Source organism: Somniosus microcephalus, chromosome 23, assembly GCF_052327205.1.
Source record: "Somniosus microcephalus isolate GS21.2 chromosome 23, FLI_Smic_1.0, whole genome shotgun sequence".
Lineage (NCBI taxonomy): Eukaryota > Metazoa > Chordata > Chondrichthyes > Squaliformes > Somniosidae > Somniosus > Somniosus microcephalus.
The window spans coordinates 39405264-39425026 of record NC_141009.1 but is presented as its reverse complement, the minus strand read 5'-3'; the positions used below and the strand labels follow the sequence as shown (position 1 = coordinate 39425026).

General features: G+C 46.2%; 1 protein-coding gene across 7 annotated transcripts in view; it reads right to left on the bottom strand.

The window, feature by feature from the left end:
* Positions 1–19763, bottom strand: part of LOC147101838 (uncharacterized) — a 75800-nt gene that overhangs the window by 40707 nt on the left and 15330 nt on the right. For 5 of the 7 annotated variants that reach the window (XM_085965978.1, XM_085965979.1, XM_085965981.1 and 2 more), the window contains exons 2-3: positions 14721–14842; positions 14559–14625 (exon numbers count right to left, since the gene is read on the bottom strand). In XM_085965978.1, coding sequence (XP_085822104.1) covers positions 14559–14625; positions 14721–14842 — 189 coding nt within the window. Of the gene's footprint in view, positions 1–14558; positions 14626–14720; positions 14843–15285; positions 15393–19763 lie in introns of all 7 variants that reach the window. The other 2 variants (XM_085965984.1, XM_085965983.1) reach the window with 1 other exon arrangement.

Here is a 19763-nt window from a genome sequence, read left to right as displayed (position 1 = left end):
TTGCCGTGGTAACCCGCCCGAACTCCGAAATTGAGTTGCGGCCGCCTCGCCCGTGGCAGCCGCAACCAGCGTTTTGTCAGAGGTGCCTTACTGCAGTTAGCGCCGGCGCATTAAAGGCCCCGCAGCGGCCGGCCGCTTTCCCGCCGGCCGCCTGCCCGCAGCTCCCTCCCCGGACTTCTCTCCCCCCCCACCCCCGGAACAGATGCAAGCCCGGCACTTGTCCGAGGTGCCGGGCTCATTTTTAAGCAGATTTGCGCGGGCCGCGGCCGGGTGCAGGCAGCTCCTCCTTAACGGAAGGAGGAGGCCTGCACTTCCCCAGCCTGCCGCACCGCATCGGGTGCCACAGCGCCGGAATTCCGGCGCGAAACGGCAGTTAGCGCCCTTTTCCAGGCGCTAAGACCCTTCAGTAGCGCCGGCAGCCGTTTGGGCGCGGCGCCACTGAATTTTTGGCGCGCGCAGGGGACTTAGCGCCGGCACTAATTTCCGGCGCTAAAGCCCTGGCTAAGCCAAAACCCAATTTCTAGGCCTAAACTTGTGCAGTATAAACCAGGTGTTAAAATCCGAATTCAACAGCCCTCACATTATAACTGCAGCATTGGTGTGAGTATGAGCACAGCATAAAGGAGAGGCAGGGAACATCTTAAAAAAAACACTTGCAAGTTGATGAATGCCTTTGGTGCTTCTCAAAGCACTTTCCAAGCAGCGTAAAGCTATTTCTGCAGATCAATTGACGTGGACAAATTGGTAACATGAAGGTCTTCCATTTGTACTTATTAACTAACACTTTGCTTCTTATTACATAATTGGGAGCTGGTGATCTTCAATGAAGGAAAGTTGAATGATTTCTCATTACCTTTAGCTTCCCTGATTAAGTAGGCTATAAAGTGAGTTTTAGGTTCTCCCCTGCTGTGGACGTTTTTGCTCTTAATCACAATTAGTGTAGTCAAATGAGGGAACAAGAAACTTTCTCAGTGTAAACATGTTGAATGTAAGCTTGGACTCTCAAGGAAATGCACCTTTTATTTAGGGAGTTTGCAAAAAAAGTAGGGTAGTGCAGGATACCATAAAATAGTGCTTACTGAGGGTAAGATGGAGCATTGCAGCAAGGAAGATCGACAAGAGCGTTGGTGCAATGACACAGCCTTGTTTGACCCCGGTTCGTACGTGAATTGGGTCTGTGGTGGAACCGTTGGTCAGGATCATGGCTTGCATGTCATCATGAAGCAGGCAGAGGATGGTAACAAACTTTTGAGGGCAGCCGAATTTGAGGAGGACACTCCATAATCCCTCACGGTTGACAGTGTCGAAGGCCCTTGTGAGATCAAAGAAGGCCATGTACAGCGGTTGGTGCTGTTCCCTGCATTTCTCTTGTAATTGACGTGCGGTGAAGATCATGTCCATTATGCCACTTAGTGGCCGGAATCCGCATTGCGACTCTGGAAGGAGCTCTTTGGCCACTGAGAGGGGGCAATTGAGGAGGATTCTTGCGATGACTTTCCCTGTGGCAGACAGCAGGGAAACTCCTCTGTAATTACCGAAATCGGACTTGTCACCTTTCTTGAAGATGGTTACAATTATGGCATCTCTGAGATCCCCTGGCATGCTCTCCTCCTTCCAAATAAGAGAAATTAGTTCATGAATTTGCGGCAGTAGTGCTTCTCCGCCATACTTTAGTGCCTCGGCGGGGATTCCATCTGCTCCTGAGGCCTTGTTGTTCTTCAGTTGTCGGATGGCTTTTTCAAACTCATGCCGGGCTGGGGTTGTGCTGAGATGGTGGCGGGTATCATGCTGTGGGATGGAGTTGAGGACACTTGCGTCGAAGACAGAGTCGCGGTTAAGGAGATCTTTGAAGTGCTCTTCCCAGTGGGCACTGACTGCCTCTCTGTCCTTGATGAGTACCTCTCCGTTCTTGGCCTGCAGTGGGATAGGGCCTTGGGTGCTTGGGCCATAGATAGTCTTGACTGCACTAAAGAATCCACGCACGTCGTGGTTGTCGGCTAGCTGCTGGATCTCCTGCGCTTTCTCCACCCACCATCTGTTCTTTAGGTCGTGAGTTTTTTGTTGGACCTCGGCCTTCAGGCTTCTGTAGAGCTGCTTTCTTGCTCTCGAGTTGTGTTACTGTTTCCAGATCAGGAATGCCTTGCGCTTCTGGCTTATTAGCTCCTGGATCTCCTGGTCGTTCTCGTCGAACCAGTCTTGGTGTTTCCTGGTCGAGTGACCGAGCGTCTCTTCACAGGTTCTGTAAATTAGCCCCACTGCAGTGGAGCTAATTTACAGAACAAACAGGAAACTGTCCAACCTCCGTCGCCTCCAGCCCAGATCCAAGGTCGTCCCATCCTCTGTCATCGAATTACAGTATGCAGACGATGTTTGCGTCTGTGCTCACTCGGAGGTCGAACTCCAAACCATCATCAACACCTTCACCGAAGCGTACGAGAGCATGGGCCTTACATTAAACATCCGTAAGACAAAGGTCCTCTACCAACCTGCCCCCGCCACACAGTACTGCCCCCCAATTATCAAAATCCACGACAAGGCCTTGGACAATGTGGACCACTTTCCATACTGTCAACAAGGGCAGACGTCGACGACGAAGTCCAACACCGCCTTCAGTGTGCCAGTGCCGCCTTTGGTCGTCTCAGGGAGAGAGTGTTTGAAGACCAGGACCTCAAACCCGGCACTAAGCTCATGGTCTACAGAGCAGCAGTGATACCCGCCCTGCTGTATGCCTCAGAGACATGGACCATGTACAGCAGGCACCTCAAAGCACTGGAGAGGCACCACCAACGCTGCCTCCGCAAGATCCTGCAAATCCATTGGCAGGATAGGTGCACCAACGTCAGTGTTCTTGCTCTGGCCAACATCCCCAGCATCGAAGCTTTGACTACGCTCAATCAGCTCCGATGGACGGGTCACATTGTCCGCATGCCCGATATGAGACTCCCAAAACAAGCGCTCTACTCGGAGCTCTGGCACGGCAAGAGAGCCCCAGGTTGGCAGAGGAAATGCTTCAAGGACACCCTCAAAGCCTCCTTGAAAAAGTGTAACATCCCCATCGACACCTGGGAATCCCTGGCCCAAGACCGCACAAAGTGGAGAAGCATCCGAGAAGGTGCCGAACACCTCGAGTCTCTTCGCCAAGAGCAAGCGGAAGCCAAGCGCAAACAGCGGAAGGAGCGCACATCAACCCAAGCACCCCACCCACCCGCCCCTTCAACCACCGTCTGCGCCACCTGTGACAGAGACTGTAGGTCCCGCATTGGACTCATCAGTCACCTGCAAGCTCATTTTAAATGTGGAAGCAAGTCATCCTCGGTTCTGAGGGACTACCTAAGAAGAGAATGGTGCATTAAAGCACAGGGCTGCTGATATTTCACTCCAAAATTCTTGATTTATTGTGTTTCTTTACTGATTATACTTCTACACCAAGGTTTATTTAAAGAGAGATCTCACTCATTTGAGCATGCTGGGCAGTAATTTTACCATCTTCAGGCAAGAGATCACAATAGGTTCTTGAGTCATTTCTTAACCAATTATCTGCACTTGTGATTAAAGTCCTTAGCTCACTGAAGATTCTTCAGAAGGGAAGGAATGGTATCAGACTGATCAATCCAGGGATACTGCTCCACCCAAAAGAGTGGAATTATTCTTTCTTTTCCCCATACATAACAATTACTGCCAAACTAAGTTACTTCTGGTCTTCAGGCCCTAACTCAACTCCTTTAAACACAAGCAAACATAAATAAATCATTCAACCGTCAAAGCAAACAGAAGGTTTTATCATGCTGTCATGAACTGGAATCTGGCTCCTCCTTTGAAAGTTACAGGAAACTCTTGATTTAGCGGCACCTAACCGGAAATCTCTGTTAACCGGCAAAATTCAGGAGTAGGTTCAGGTAAGTTTTACTTCATATTAGTGGCCGTACCTGGATCTGTGGCCATGTAACCGGGGTTCCTGTACCTGTTGCATAGCAACAGGGACGCCTGCATCTTGTGGCCAGGGTTTCTGCACCTGTTGCATAGCAACAGGGATGCCCGGATCTTGTGGTCCGGGTTCCTGCACCTGTTGCATAGCAACAGGGATGCCTGGATCTTGTGGTGGGGTTCCTGCACCTGTTGCATAGCAACAGGGACGCCTGGATCTTGTGGCCGGGGTTCCTGCACCTGTTGCATAGCAACAGGGATGCCTGGATCTGTTGCAGTGTATGGGGCTCTCGTACCTTTTACAATACCTCTCTGTAATCCGGACTTTTTGATAAACCGGCACCACGCCGGTCCTGTCGGTGCCAGATAAAAAAGAGTTTCCTGTACTATATTCACAAAGTGTTGGTGAGATTGATTCCTTCATTGAACGAATTACACCTTTCCAAGTAACATTTCTGTATGGGGTAGCTGCGTATTTTGAGGGAAAATTACTTTATGCATCAGGCCAAAAAGAGAAATAGACAGAATAGATCACCACTGAAATGGAGAATTAAATGTTTGCGAAAATACGTAGCTTCTGGCTGCCCATTTGTTCAATGTAGACTAATTAGTAGAAAGCATCCATTTTAATTCCTGTCAATCTGAAAACTTAACTTTTTTATTTTTCTCAAAAGTGCATGTTTATGTATATGGAGAGAAGATGATTAGCTCTACACTAAGGCAGAGAGCTCCTGATGAACGTATCCAATTATTTACATTGGCAGATGGTGCAGCATAACTCCGTTTATAAACAACCCCTTTCAGAGTATCAGCTTGGGCAGATTGAATTTGAAAACTCTTCTCTAACCTCTTCTTTAAGCTGTTATAAATCAGTTGGATTGGTTGGTTGAAATTAAATGTACTGAGCCAGCTATCTTGGAACAGTCCCACCTGCAGCTGGAAAGCTCCCTGTTGAATTTTCTACGGTCCAAGATAGTAAAGTGCTCCATGCAGCTCCAGATTCTTTTCAAGAACTGTAAGTGGTGGAGGTACGATAGGTGTGCTTGCCTTGTGTTTTCAATTCTATTCACTCATAGATCACGGCTAGCCCACTTCAGTACAGGAGCTACTGCCATTAGCCCTTTAATGCGACTTACAAAGATACCACTAGTTTACAACTTGAACTTTTCTTTACCTTGGTCAAGTTGGTTCTGTCTCTCATATTATGTTACAAACTTGATTCATCTGTATAAACACCTTGGCAGTCCAAGAAATACTGTAGTCGTGAATTCAGAGAAGCCCTTTGATAGTGTTAGATATATCTTTTCCATATAATTCAAGGTTATGGTCTAGTTTTTGCTCTTCATTACAATGAACCCTTGGCTACAGTTATCTCTACTGCTTGTTTCAGTCCTGGAACCAATATTCATACTTACCAGAACAAAATTACTGCAACCATTTATTCAGACAAAAGCAAATCAACTTCGTTTGCCCTAATACTGCAGCAAATGAAAATGATGATTGTGCACACAATTTCTACATAACTAGCATGACTATTTTTATATACTCATTAGCTTTTTGTAATGTAGGAAGACTAAAGAAAAACTCCAACTATGCTACCCAAATATTAGACTTATTATTAGGCTTATTAAATGTCACCTCTACCATCTTATCTTTATGGTTAACCAACTGAATCCATCCACTTGTAGGGGTCGCAAAATTGCCTCAGCCTGCGAAGATCGGGAAATATTAATCCACATCGTGGACGAAGACCTGTGTGACTTAAATTGTGTCTGGGTTGGACAATGTTTTAAAACATACCCAGAACCGCAAAAGGCTGCGTTAAAAATCTCGTAAGCTGGGCAGCACTTGGATACTGGAATCAAAGAACTCCCCAATCTTTTGAACGGTCTGTTCGCGCAGACGCAGTTTCCCACCCCGTGACCACAGTGGCTCCTCTTCAGTTTCCCTGTGCAGGCGCAGTCACGTGCCTGAGGGGAGAGGTTTCCCAACACTGGGGTCGCGCAGGCGCAGTTCCCCAGCCCGTGGTCACAGCGGCTCCTCTTCAATTTTCCCGCACAGGTGCAGTCGCCTGTTTGAATACAGAGGTTTCACAGCCTCTGCCGTGGGACTCCGGGGAGGAGGTTCATGCAGGCACAGTCACCTGTTTGAATACAGAGGTTTCACAGCCTCTGCCGTGGGACTCCGGGGAGGAGGTTCGCGCAGGCACAGTCACCTGTTTGAATACAGAGGTTTCACAGCCTCTGCCGTGGGACTCCGGGGAGGAGGTTCACGCAGGCACAGTCACCTGTTTGAATACAGAGGTTTCACAGCCTCTGCCGTGGGACTCCGGGGAGGAGGTTCACGCAGGCACAGTCACCTGTTTGAATACAGAGGTTTCACAGCCTCTGCCGTGGGACTCCGGGGAGGAGGTTCACGCAGGCACAGTCACCTGTTTGAATACAGAGGTTTCACAGCCTCTGCCATGGGACTCCGGGGAGGAGGTTCGCGCAGGCGCAGTTCCCCAGCCCGTGACCACAGCAGCTCCTCTTCAGTTTTCCCATGCAGGCGCAGTCGCCTGTTTGAATACAGAGGCTTCACAGCCTCTGCCATGGGACTCCGGGGAGGAGGTTCGCGCAGGCGCAGTCGCCTGTTTAAAGGGACAAGCTTCCCAGCCCACTTCTAGAGTGGTTCCCCCTGTGGTGTGGGACTCTGGGGAAGAAGGGATAGCAATTCCTCTTGCAGGGGACATATGGAAGGAGCCGGTACCAGATTTTGGACCTGGAGAGGAAGATTTTCAGCCACCAGCAGCAGGTGGTGAGGGGATACCTGCCCCCAGTACAGGAGTGAATAGGGAAAAGGAGACAAACCCAGATTACTGGCGGGCTGCCAGGTATATTAAACAGTGCAGGCTGTTTGCATCAGGGGGAGAAGGTTCCCAGCCAGCTAGGGCTGTGACCCAGGCTCAGGGACCATCAGCCAAAGTTTCCCCCACAGAGACGCCCCTCAGAAGGTCTCAGCGGGTCCGCAAGCCCAAGATAAGATGGTCACCAGAGTACCCGCCACAAAGAGCAATCTCCCGAGCCCGGGAGGAAACAGATCACAGAGGTCCCCAACTAGCAGCCATAAGCTGCCAGGGACCAGAAGCAGGAGGCAGTCCAGCTTCGCTGCAGGCAGTAGAAATCTGCGACAGTGACACCAGAGATTAGCTTGGCCGTCCGGAGATGGGCGGCATTTGTATTATAGCTTTGTGTTAAGTTACCAATGTTTATAGCTTGCTTTTAAGGTGTTTAAATTTTAAGTTTAGAATGTAACTAGTAGTTTTGAGTTTAAGTTTAAAGTTTAAGTTTATAAGTGTGCCAAATGCTTGTATTTTGGTCCAAGGTCAAGGGACCCGACCATGTCTCCACCTAAGGCAGCAGGTCAGTGAGAGACCTGGCTGCATGTCCTTTTAAGTTCTTTTGCAGGAGAGTGGATAAAGGAGCAGCCCTGTTCGCCCAGCCCAAGCTGGGCATCGAATGAAGATATACAGAATGTTGGGGATCACCTCACCACTGGACAAATCCTGGAGGAGACCCCACAGCGACCTTCGGGAGAAACCAGACAGGGTCCGGAGGAACCTGCCTACTCATCCTACGTGGAAGAGATGGCCCCAGCTGGGTGGGGCAGGGCCCCAACCCAGCACTATCCTGACCGAATTTCATTTGCGGAAGACCTCACTATGGAGGAGTCATGGTGGGGAAGCGCGGGCGCCTTGTCAGATAGGGACGCGTTCCCCATGAGTGGGTGGTGATGGCCCGGGAAAGATTATAAAGGGGAGGGGGAGACCCAAGAGTCGTGTGGGTGCGTTCGGGGAAGGGAGGAACTCACCCGGGGCCCGCGGGCAAGGTTAAAGTGTAAGTGTGGCTGGGAAGGTGAGTGGGTGGCCGTATCTGGGATCCAAGTTTGAGTGTGGGGCCAGTGAGAGCCGCCACACAAGCACCCATCATTTTCTGCAGCCAGTCGAGGGAAGATGGGAGGGGGAGGGACTGGGAGTCGCGATCCCATACTCCCCGGTCTCGGTCTGTGAAACATGAGGGGTACCCCGCCTCCACAAAGGGACAAGGGAACGGCTCGGGGCTGGCGGATCAGACTGTTCTATAAAATCCATCCTGTATGTTTTAAAAGTTTAAGACCATTAAAGGGGGGGGGGTGGAAGGAACATTCACTGCCCGGGTGGGAGGAGCAATACCCACTCGAATTTTGCAACCCATCATTGGCACGTGATGGTCGGGGTTTATTTCACCATTTTGTTTCAAATGTTTCAGCACTTTGTTTCAAATGTTTAATGAAAATGTTTGTATTTTGTTTTACAGTTCCAAGCGGTGCAGAGGCGTAGGACCCTCTCCGTGCTTGGGATCATTTTGACTACATTGTATAACCAAGATTGCAACATTTTGTAATATGTTATAATGTAACATGTGGTGCAGGGGTATGAAACCCCCTATTGTAACATATTGTAACTGATGTATCTGTAGATACCTACCGTACCATGGTTTTTCTTGGATTTGAGGGGAATAGACGGGTTGGGTGATCAGTGGTAGGTAGCTATAGGTAAATACAGGGGATGATTGTTTGTGGGGGGTCAGAAAATTTTGCTCACTTCTTCAAGAGGATACTACAAGCAAGTTGGAAGTATCCAAGGGGGGAATGTAGGGGTCGCAAAATCCCCTCAGCCCCCGAAGATCAGGAAATATTAATCCACATCATGGACGAAGACCTGTGTGACTTAAATTGTCTCTGGGTTGGACAATGTTTTAAAACATACCCAGAACCACAAAGGGCTGCGTTAAAAAGCTCGTAAGCTGGGCAGCACTTGGACACTGGAATCAAAGAACTTTGTGAAAATTGCACACTTTAAGATTGTACATTTTATTAAAAGATGTACTCTTGAGATTTGGACTGTTTAAATTGCCCAGGGATAAAAATGGCTGTCAGACCACATGGCTGAAGACAAAGGACTTGGAAAACAGCTTGTGTGTTGCATCTGTGAAGGAAGGTTCAATGGCAGTCAAATCTGTCAATCAAAGGGGAGTTTTCCCCCGCCCTGCAGCAGGACAATCGATGCCTGTTTACAGAACGTTCTACAATGTTGACTCTAAGATCAAGTGCTTGAAACTGCCAGCATGAACAAAGGGACTTTGTTTGCTAAGCACTCAAGACTGTCAATCAATTGCGGTTCCAGATGACCACAGGACAATGCTTTGTTTACAAAGCAATTGAATGCTATTAGCATTTGTTTGTATATCAAGTGGACACATCCAAACTGAGGAGGAACCGTTTAAATGAATGGGAGAACACATTCAAACCACTGCAGCTTTATTCGAAAGCCATCACAGACAATGGACACATTTAAACTGCAACTTTATCCAAACCCATCCCAGACAAGTGGACAGTTTGGATCTCTTTTGTTTTAGCCCAGAAACATCAGATCTGGGCGGGCCCCAAAAAAAGGGGTATAAAAGATAGCTTCCCAGAAGCATCTCTCTCTTCTCTTTTACTCTTTGGACTGCAGGTGAGCAAGGCTTCTGACCCACTAGCAAGACAATCTAGTGAGAAGTAAAGGGGTGGTAATTTAAGGGAACTGTTGCTAAGATTGTAAAATTAACATTGTAGCCATTTATCCCTCGTTTTGTCATCTGCCTTCCCCTGTTAAGCAATTTTACCGTGATTACTTTGATCGTGTGGTGTAGTTTCTTTAGTTTTAATAACATTTGACTTTCTTGCATCCAGACCATTTGTCCGTTTTTAATATATCATTAATTATAAGTTCCTCCAGTCAGAACTGGAAAGAGGGTTTAGCGATTCGAAACAACTGATTGGAATTGGTCACAGTGCAGTGGCAAAAGGCTGCCTGACCTGGTAAATTACCGTAAACCAGGTAAAGGATGCCCCCCTACACACTTCACTTGATCCACTGTTTGTAGGGGAAAAGAGGATGCATCCTATCATTACTTTGCATTCTCTCCCTACACACACCATGACCAAGAGGTGAGCTAGAAGTCTTATGAATAGAGTCACTTCAGGTCTTTTGAGAGCCTTGTTAGTCTTGAATTTCTCATTTAGGCAGCAAATTTCCAATTTGAAGGAAATGTCTATTTATTATGAAAGGTGGATCAATATGGGAGAATTTCCAAGAGTAGACAGCGTGTTCTAATTAAGTCCTCTTAGTTACACAGTTGAGGAACAAGGTGTTACTGCAAAGAAAGAAGTGGATTGTGTATGTTGGATCTGGAACTCCAAGCACTGCATAGATCTGGATAATATTTTGTTTAAGGCAGCTGATTTAAGGAAAACTATTACTGAGTTTAAGTATTATTTTAATTTTACAAAAATACTTCCTTTCTATTCATTTGACTTTCTACGTTCTGTATATCAGATGTGGATAATCATTTGAGGACAGGAACAAGCTCCTTCACCCATAGTCAATTAGCCTGCCACCACTTACTTTCTAGGCTCACGCATAAAGAATGGTCACATGGACGTGATAGCATATGATGCTTTTATAACGAAATGCAAGGAAAAGTCACTGCCATCAAGAGAGGAAACAAGTGAAGATAACTGAAGAAAAAAATCCTCATTGAATTAGTTTCCTGATCTAAATTCTGTCTAATCCGTAACAGTAATTGAGCAGAACTCCAGAATATTTATCGATGCCCATATCTCCAATATTCAGTCTGAAAGAAAGACTTGCATTTATATCGCACCGTTCACGAGCACAGGACATCCTAAAGTGCTTTACAGCCAATTAAGTACTTTTTTTTTGAAGTGTTGTCTTTGTTGTAATGTAGGAAATGTGCACAGCAAGTTCCCACAAACAGAAATGTGATATTGACCAGATAATCTGTTTCAGTGATGTTGATTGAGGGATTAATATTGGCCAGTGACACCAAGGATAACTACCCTGCTCTTCTTCAAAATAGTGCCATGGGATCTTTAATGTCCACCTGAGAGAGCAGATGGGGCCTCGGTTTAACGTCTCATCTGAAAGACAGCACATCTGACAGTGCAGCACTCCCTCAGCACTGCACTGGAGTGCCAGCCTAGCTTTTTGTGCACAAGTCCCTGGAGTGGGACTTGAGCACTTTGACCCTGGAGTGGAACTTGAACCCACAACTTTCTGATTCAGAGGTGAGGGTGCTACCAACTGAGCCATGGCTGATATGGCTATTCAGTCTGGGCTGCTGATCACCACAGACAACACCCCCACACACTACAAGCACAAGAACCACCTCATCAAAGAATGTTCGTGAATGTTTTTCGTGTGAGTTGTGAAACATTCTTTGTTCCAGTCCTACTCAGGTCCCCTCCCTCGCCTCTTTTTCAGGTACATTGATGACTGTATCGGTGTCGCTTCCTGCTCGCACCCCGAACTGGAAAATTTCATCAACTTTGTTTCAAATTTCCACCCTTCCTTCACATGGTCTATTTCCGACTCTTTCCTTCTCTTCCTTGTCTTCTCCATCTCAATTTCTGGGGATAGGCTGTCAAACAATTTCTACATTAAGCCTACTGACTCCTACAGCTACCTTGATTACACTTCCTCCCACCCCGCTTCCTGTAAGGACTCTATTTCATTCTCCCAGTTTCTCCACCTCAGTCACATTTGTTCTGATGATGCCATCTTCCATACCAGTTCTTCCGATATATCTTCCTTTTTCCCCAACCGAGGATTCCCCTCCACCACTGTTGACAGGGTCCTCGACTGTGTCCGTCCCATTTTCCGCACTTCTGCCCTCACCTCTTCCCTTTCCTCCCTGAACCATGATAGGTTTCCCCTTCCACCTTTCACTACACTAGCCTTCACATTCAACGGATCAGTCTCCACCATTTCCACCACCTCCATCACGACGCTACCAGCAAACACATCTTCCCCTCCCCTTTCAGCATTTCAAAGGGACTGTTCCCTCTGCGACACCCTGGTCCACTTTTCTAACACCCCCAATAACCGCTCCCCTTCCCACAGCACCTTCCAATGCAAGTACAGGAGGTGCATCACCTGCCCTTTCACCTCCTCCATTCCCACCATCCAGGGCCCTAAACACTCCTTCCAGGTGAAACAGCAATTTACTTGTACTCCTTTCCATTTATCATACTGTATTCGCTGCCCATGATGCAGTCTCCTCTACATTGGGGAGTCGAAACGCAGAATGGGTGATCGCTTTGCTGAACACCTCCGTTCAGTCTGCAAATTTGACCCTGAACTTTCAGTTGCTTGCCATTTTAATTCTCCGTCCCACTCCTACTCTGACCTCTCTGTCCTCGGTCTTCTAATCTTTCGATTAGGCACTTTACAATCTTCCAGACTCAACATTGAGTTCAACAATTTCAGATCATAACCACTGCTCCTGTTTTTTTGGGCAGAAGGTGCTGGTAATGTTTCAGCTGTTGTCATTTACAGCTCTAGACCCATCTTTTATTTCTTTACTTGTCCCATTACCTCCCCTTTTGCCTTGCTCCATCATCCCTTTTGTCATTTAATCTCTCCTGCCTTCCACCCTATCACAGATCTTCCCTTTTGTTCTTTCCTCCCCGCCCACTTTCCCTGCCCTCCACACTTGCTTAAAACCTGTTACATTTGTAACATTTTCCAGTTCTGAGGAAAGGTCACTGACCTGAAACGTTAACTCTGTTTTTCTCTCCACAGATGCTGCCTGACCTGCTGAGTATTTCCAGCATTTTCCAGTTTATATTTCAGATTTCCAGCATCTGCAGTATTTTGCCTATGTTGTAATTTTTAATCTCTCCTGAGGAGAGATTGGGTCGATTAGGTTTATATTGGCTAGGGTTTGGAAGAATGAGAGGGGATCTCATTGAAACTTATAAAATTCTAGCGGGACTGGGCGGACTGGATGCAGGGGGGATGTTCCCGTTGGCGGGGAGTCCAGAACCAGGGGTCACAGGCTAAGAATAAGGGGTAAGCCATTTAGGACAGAGATGAGGAGGAATTTCTTCACCCAGAGAGTGGTGAACCTGTGGAATTCTCTACCACACAAGGCAGTTGAGGCCAATTCATTAAATATATTCAAGAAGGAGTTGGATATATTTATTGAGGCTAAAGTGATCAAGGGATATGGGGAGAACGCAGGGACAGGGTACTGAGTTTGGATGATCAGCCATGATCTCATTAAATGGTGGAGCAGGCTCGAGGGGCCGAATGGCCTACTCCTGCTCCTATCTTCTATGTTTCTATGTTTCCTGAGGTTTGCTCATTTTAAGCTTGGTTCCTGTAGTTCTAATACACACCAGCTGAGCCTCAGCCTAGCGGTATCCCAGAATTTTAAAGATCTGAACCAAGTCCCTCTTCAGCCTTCTTTTCTCCAGTGAAATCAAGTCTCGATTTAAAACTCATCCCATTGGCTAGCTGCCCACCCGAAGCGGGCAGAAAGATACAGGGAGGCCTGGAGGCCACCCACCAGCACCAAGGCAAGTTATGGGAGGATCAGACTGTCTCACGGGTGGGATGAGAATCACTCGGGGCAGCAAGAATCCAGACCATTCTTGTGGGGCCCACAGGAACACACCTGCTCCTCCCGGCTCCACTAAGGCAAGTTTTGGATTTACCTTAGAGATTTTCCCTTCTTCCCTGTCAGGTATTACCATCAGAGTCCTAACAGCATGCTAAGACCCCAATTTACATGTATTTATGAGGTTCCCACTTACTTTTGGCAGGTACCGGGGCCTCTTAAAAAAGGTGTGCCGTTAAAATGGTGGCCGGCAGGAATCGAGCAGGAATGGGGTGGTGAGTGCTCGGTGGCCATTCTAACTTTGCTGCCACCCTGTTCTTGCTGTGTGGGGTAGGTTAAAATTCTCCCTTTAGAGTTACTATAAAATCCGAATCATATGCACTTGTGATATTTCCCAGTGGTTTGATTCATTTTGTTGAAAAGAATTTTGTCTTGAATGTAAACTGTCAGTGATCGCACCCAGATCTGTTTTGCTTTTCTATCTTTATCTGGCCTACTGCAAAATAGGATCTCCTTCATCATGCAAGTAAAACTTTGCTCAAAGAAACAATGATAATGCAACATAATAACGATGCATACTAATGACATCATAATGCTGTACAGAGAAGCAAAATTGTAATACTGTATTAGAATGCCACAATATACTCAGCACGGGAAAGTCATGCTTAAGTGGCATATAAGAAAAAAATGGCATAATTCAGCATTCTCCAGTGACACAGAATGTTTCCACTTGTGGGGAAGAGCAAAACTAGAGGCCATCAATATAAGACAGTCACCAAGAAATCAAATAGGGAATTCAGAAGAAACTTCTTTACCCAGAAAGTGGTGAGAATGTGGAACTCGCTAGCACGGGGAGTGGTTGAGGTGAATAGTATAGATGCATTTAAGGGGAGGCTAGATAAGCACATGAGGGAGAAGGGAATAGAGGGTTATGCTGATAGAGTTAGATGAGGCTCGAGTGGAGCATAAACGCTGGCATAGACTGGTTGGGCCAAATGGCATGTTCCTGTACTGCGTATTCTATGTAATTCTATGTAATAAGAAATCCAGTCTGGTGGCATTTTGCAAATGCCTTAACAGTAAGATACACAAAACTGACTCTAAAAGTATTCCTTGAACTGCAAGACATGGTATCATCCTGATATTTACCTTGTGTTAATTGTCTCTTCAATTGTTCCAGGAAATTTGATTTTAAATGTGCATCTTTGGTAGATTGCTAAAATAATGACAGAGATGTGAGAAAAATTTACAAATAATGGCACCTTTTACTAAACTGCATGGAAACTCTTTCAGTAGAAACCAAAGCTTTACCTCAGCAATGTCAATGTATTCATCTACTGCTTCTTCCATATTTAACAGGTTATTGTGTGCTTGGATTACATCTTTACTCATTTCCTTTTTGAGTATTTCACGACTCTCTTCAGTGCAAAATACTGAAAACACAATAATAGCAGAAATGCAAGGTTTATACAAGTTGGTAAAATACTGGTCCAGCTAAGACTAACTAACACTGATCTCAATGTAGTGTGATTGGAATGAATAGGCAAAAAGGAAAAAATAACTTGTATTGAAAAAGCGGTTTATCATGTCCTCTGGATGTCAGCAGTTTACATCCAATTAATTACTTTTGAAGTGTAGTCACTGTTGTTAAACACAACAGTCAATTTGCACACAGCAAGATCCCACAAACAATGTTCAGTTGTTTTTTTTTCCAGTGGTATTGGTTCAGGGAGGAATATTGACAAAGACACCTAGAGAACTTTCTGCTGTTCTTAAAATAATACCTTGACATTTTTTTATATCCACCCGAACAAGCAGACAGGCCTCAGTTTAACATCATATCTAAAAGACAGCACTTTCAACAATGCAGCTCTACCTTAATCCAGGATTGGAACTTGTGCTCAAGTTCTGGAGTGGGGCTTGAATCCACAATGTTCTAACATAGAGGTGAGAGTGTTTCCATGTGAGCTTTCAATGGCTCATCTGGTGTTCCAGTGACACAAATTATAAGAAAGTTAAAAAAAAATGTTAAACTGGTTTAAAAAAACTCCAACAACAATTAAAACATGAAGGAATGAGACGTCACACTTGTAACAGTTCATTTTCAGTGCCAGAGAGGTTGACTGGCAGTAATTAACACTTATCACATTGTTAATAGGGTACTTAGACTTGAAATGACTTGACTTAACTTTTTGTGACGAGTTTACTTTCTATCTACTGCGCAAGTATAGGAACTTCACGCTGGTCAATGCATTTCAATGGGGAGCCAAATAGCGAGATGTCATTTTTGTAAAGTTACTGATGGAGCAGTGCATCTCCAAAAGCAACTTTTGAAATGCCGTGTTTAATCACGCATCTGCCCTCGCCTGAATTTGCCGTGCATTTGCACTTAAATAATGGCGAGCGCCATTAGCCACACCATTATTTTGACTGCAAATTTTGGGCTATTATGTACAATTCTGTAATTTATTTTAGCCTATTCTGGCAATCAGATTTTTACATATACACTTTATTTGCATATTTTTATTGGGTTCAAAACTATGTTCGTTTTTGGATAGCTTAGGTAGGGTGAGGATGACAGAGACAGTGTCTGCAATAGAGATTCCAATAAAAAATTTGTTACTGAGCCGGTAATAGATTATTGGTGCACCTAATGATAACTTGATGCTAACAAATAATTACATGATTCCAAAAAAATGTACGTTGGAAATAAATTTTCCCTAGGATTAAGCTGTAGAATATTTCTCAACAAACTTGTAATAATAATCTAACTCAGTGTGAAATGAGGACATGCACTGTGCCGACAGTTTCCAACCACACAAAGTTATTACCAAAAATAAAGAAAAACTCACAATAAAATAGGGCAAAATATATAAAGCTGCAATGCAACGTCAAGTTACAAATGATTGCTTTAGACATCTTGATTTTCTCTGTGACCACTTAGGACATCATTTGAGTCCCTGGAGGAAATTACAATCTTGTTATGAAAGAAATAGAGGAACAGGACTAGATCAATCAACCCATCAAACTGGTTCTATTATTTTGTTAGCCAAGGCAGCTCTATCTTTTTAATTACAATTCCTGGCCTTTTCATCTTATCCCTTAGTACCCTTACTTCCCAAGTACAGGAAACTTTGTGATATCCGGCACCGACGGGACCGGCGTGTTGCCGATCTATTAAAACTGCCGGACATACAAAGTTAATGTTGAAGCATACGGAGGTTTTCATCTCCGTATCTAACAACAAACACTGTTGCTTAGCAACAGCTTCTAAAGAGTCGGCTGCAGCTGCAAGCGTCTCTAGCTGAAGCTGTTGCTATAGCTACAGACCTTGCAGTGCCTGACTGGGAAAAAAAAGGAACGAGAACTAAAAAAACTTATAGAAAACGGCTCCTGATTTTTGCCATTAGATTGAGTATTCCGGACATACAACCTCCGGATAAACAAAAGTTTCCTGTAAGTATCTTTTGCCCTTTTACACACCTAAGATGACTTTCCACTTATGGGCCACAATTTCGCCGACCGAGGTGGGTCCGGGGCGGGTAGTGTGGTCCCAGCCCGCTGCCTGCTCCCCACTCTCTCCAAGTGATTTTCCATTGATTGGGCTTGTTGAGCCCATCCAGCGAGGTTCCCGTCCAATTAAAAGGAAGCAGGTCTGATGACATCATTTGATAAAGCATCAACAGCCGGTTTCCTCAAAGGGACCATGGCCAAATTGAGGTTGACAGTTCTGCTATCAGTGTTCTACAGCATTGAGGTGCTGCAAACACTGACAAGCACTGTACAAAGGTGCAGGGCTGCACCCAGGCTCTCCCATGACTCCCTCCATACGCTTATAGAGAGAGTCACAGCACGCAGGGAGGTCCTCTTCCCTTCCATTGGGTGGAAGACACCTCCCCGGGAGACCAACGCAGCCTGGTTGCACATTGCACAGGAGGGCACAAGCAGGGATGTCGTCAGGAGGACCAGGCTGCAGTGGCGCAAACCTTTCAATGATCTCAGTAGATCACAAAATGTTACAGCAAAGCCACACTCAACCTCATCCTGCTGTGCCACTCATCACATCCACATCACTCTGCCTTCCCTACCCTACTCCTGCACATCTTTACTCACACCAAATTACATTGCACCTCCACCCATCCCTCTCTATCTACATTATCACTTCCACATCTCACGAGCCACCCCTCACACTCACCCTCATCTTAATGCAAACATACCAACTAACAACACACAAGGGTAGGCACTTGGGTGGTTTAGCCAATGTTCACGTGAAGTTTCTGTTAATGTGTTGTCAAACATTGAAATCTATATTTTCAACACTTTTCCTTATTGGACAGATCTGTGCTCACCTTTGGAAGTGTCTTATTGAGTTCCAGTGAATGTTGAGACATAACTTCCAGCAGCATCGGTGCCCTTGAAAAAGTCCCACCTTGGTCCTCAGAATCCCACCACAATCAGCCCCAACACCAACATCACCAGGCACACTGCCCCCCCACCCCCACCCCCACCCCGCAATTGTGATGAGTGTGCAAGGCATGGCTTGGACTTTGTAGGGATGCTTTATGGTGTTGGTGTGGGGTGGTGCCAACCTGGTGCATCATGGGCAGCCAGGGTGTACAGCGTCAAGTGAAGTAAATCTGGCCATGGTGAGGCCATCGCTGGCGACCCGGGCAACAATGTGGTCGGGTGCTGGCGCCCTGTGTCCTGTGCAGCATCAGGTGATTGTGGAGATGGTTGGTGTGGATGTTGGTGCTGCTGGTGTGCCTGGTGATGTTGGTGTTGGGGCTGATCATGGTGGGATTCTTATGTCCAAGGTGAGATTTTTTCAAGGGCACCGATGCTGCTGGAATAGATGGCAGCTGAAGTTGAGATGACAGAAGCGATCTATCAATGAGAGAGGTTGCTCCAAAGAGGTGACAGTAAATAGAGAGTTTACTCCAAACACTCTGCATTTTGGCAGAAGGAACAGGGAGAGGTAATATACACTTAATGGCACAGTTTTAAAGAGTGTGCTGGGACAGAGGGACCTGGGAGTTAATGTGCATAGGCCCCTGAAGGCGGCGAGACACATTGAGCGAGTGGTTAACAAAGCATATGGGATCTTGGGCTTCATAAATAGAGGTGTTGAGTACAAACATAGAGAAGTTATGCTGAACCTTTATAAAGTGCTGGTTAAGCCACAACTGGAGTATTGTGTCCAGTTCTGGTCACCACACTTTAGGAAGGATGTGAAGGCACTTGAGAGGGTGCAGAGGAGATTTACCAGAATGGTTCCGGGGATGGGGGATCTTAGCTACAAGGACATGTTGGAAAAGCTGGATTTGTTTTAATTAGAGCAAAGGAGGTTGAGGAGTGATTTGATAGAGGTGTACAAGATTATGACAGGTTTTAATAGGCTAGACGGGGAAAGGCTGTTCCTACTAGTTGATGGTACAAGGACTAGGGGACACAGATTTAAGGTTTGGGGCAAGAGATACAGGGGGGATGTGAGGGAAATCATTTTTTACGCAGCAAGTGATGATGACCGGGAATTCGCTGCTGACGGAAGTGGTGGAAGCGGAGACACTCAGTGTTTTCAAGGGGAGGCTGGATAAACATTTGAGGGAAATAAACTTGCAGGGCTACAGGGATAGAGCGGGGAATGGGACTGACTGGATTGCTCTACAGAGAGCCGGCACGGACTCGTTGGGCCAAATGACCTCCTTTTGTGCCGTTATGACTCTATGGGGGAGAAATTCAGTATCGCCCCATTTGGGGCGCAATTATCGGCCGGGCGCAAAGATTAGCGCCTGGCACTAATTATCGCCTCTGACTGCAAACTCAGCTTTTATCGCCCCTGGAGGTGATTGGAGCGCTAAATCAGTCGCTACACACCTGTCTTAAATTGCAAAGGCCGAGGAGCGAGGCGCTACCTCAGAGCGCTGGCGAAGCTCATGTGATGTCAGTCAGCAATGGAACACAGACACACTGTCGCCGGCCAGTTCTTAAAGGGGAGGGTCGATTTTGCTCTCCATCCACACCCTGCTCATCGCAGCCTTGAATCTCGGCCTGGAGAGACCTGTACATCAAATCTGTTGGAAAGAACAAAGGAGAGACCCAGGGAAAGAGCTCAGAGTGCAGCCCCCATATTCTCTTTTAAATCGATGCAAGGGAGATCAAATCAGAAAGAACCTGCAAAGTGCTGCTCAGTACCCAAAACTCCTCAACACAGCTTTGAATATCTCCTGCAGTCTCTTTCTCTCTCACTCCAAATGCGTGGTGCAAAAATTTCGCCGTCAAATAAAGGCAGGAAGCGGTTGCCTTTAAATAGCGCTCCCCCAGTCCCTTCCCGACTGCAAAACGCTCCCCTCAACC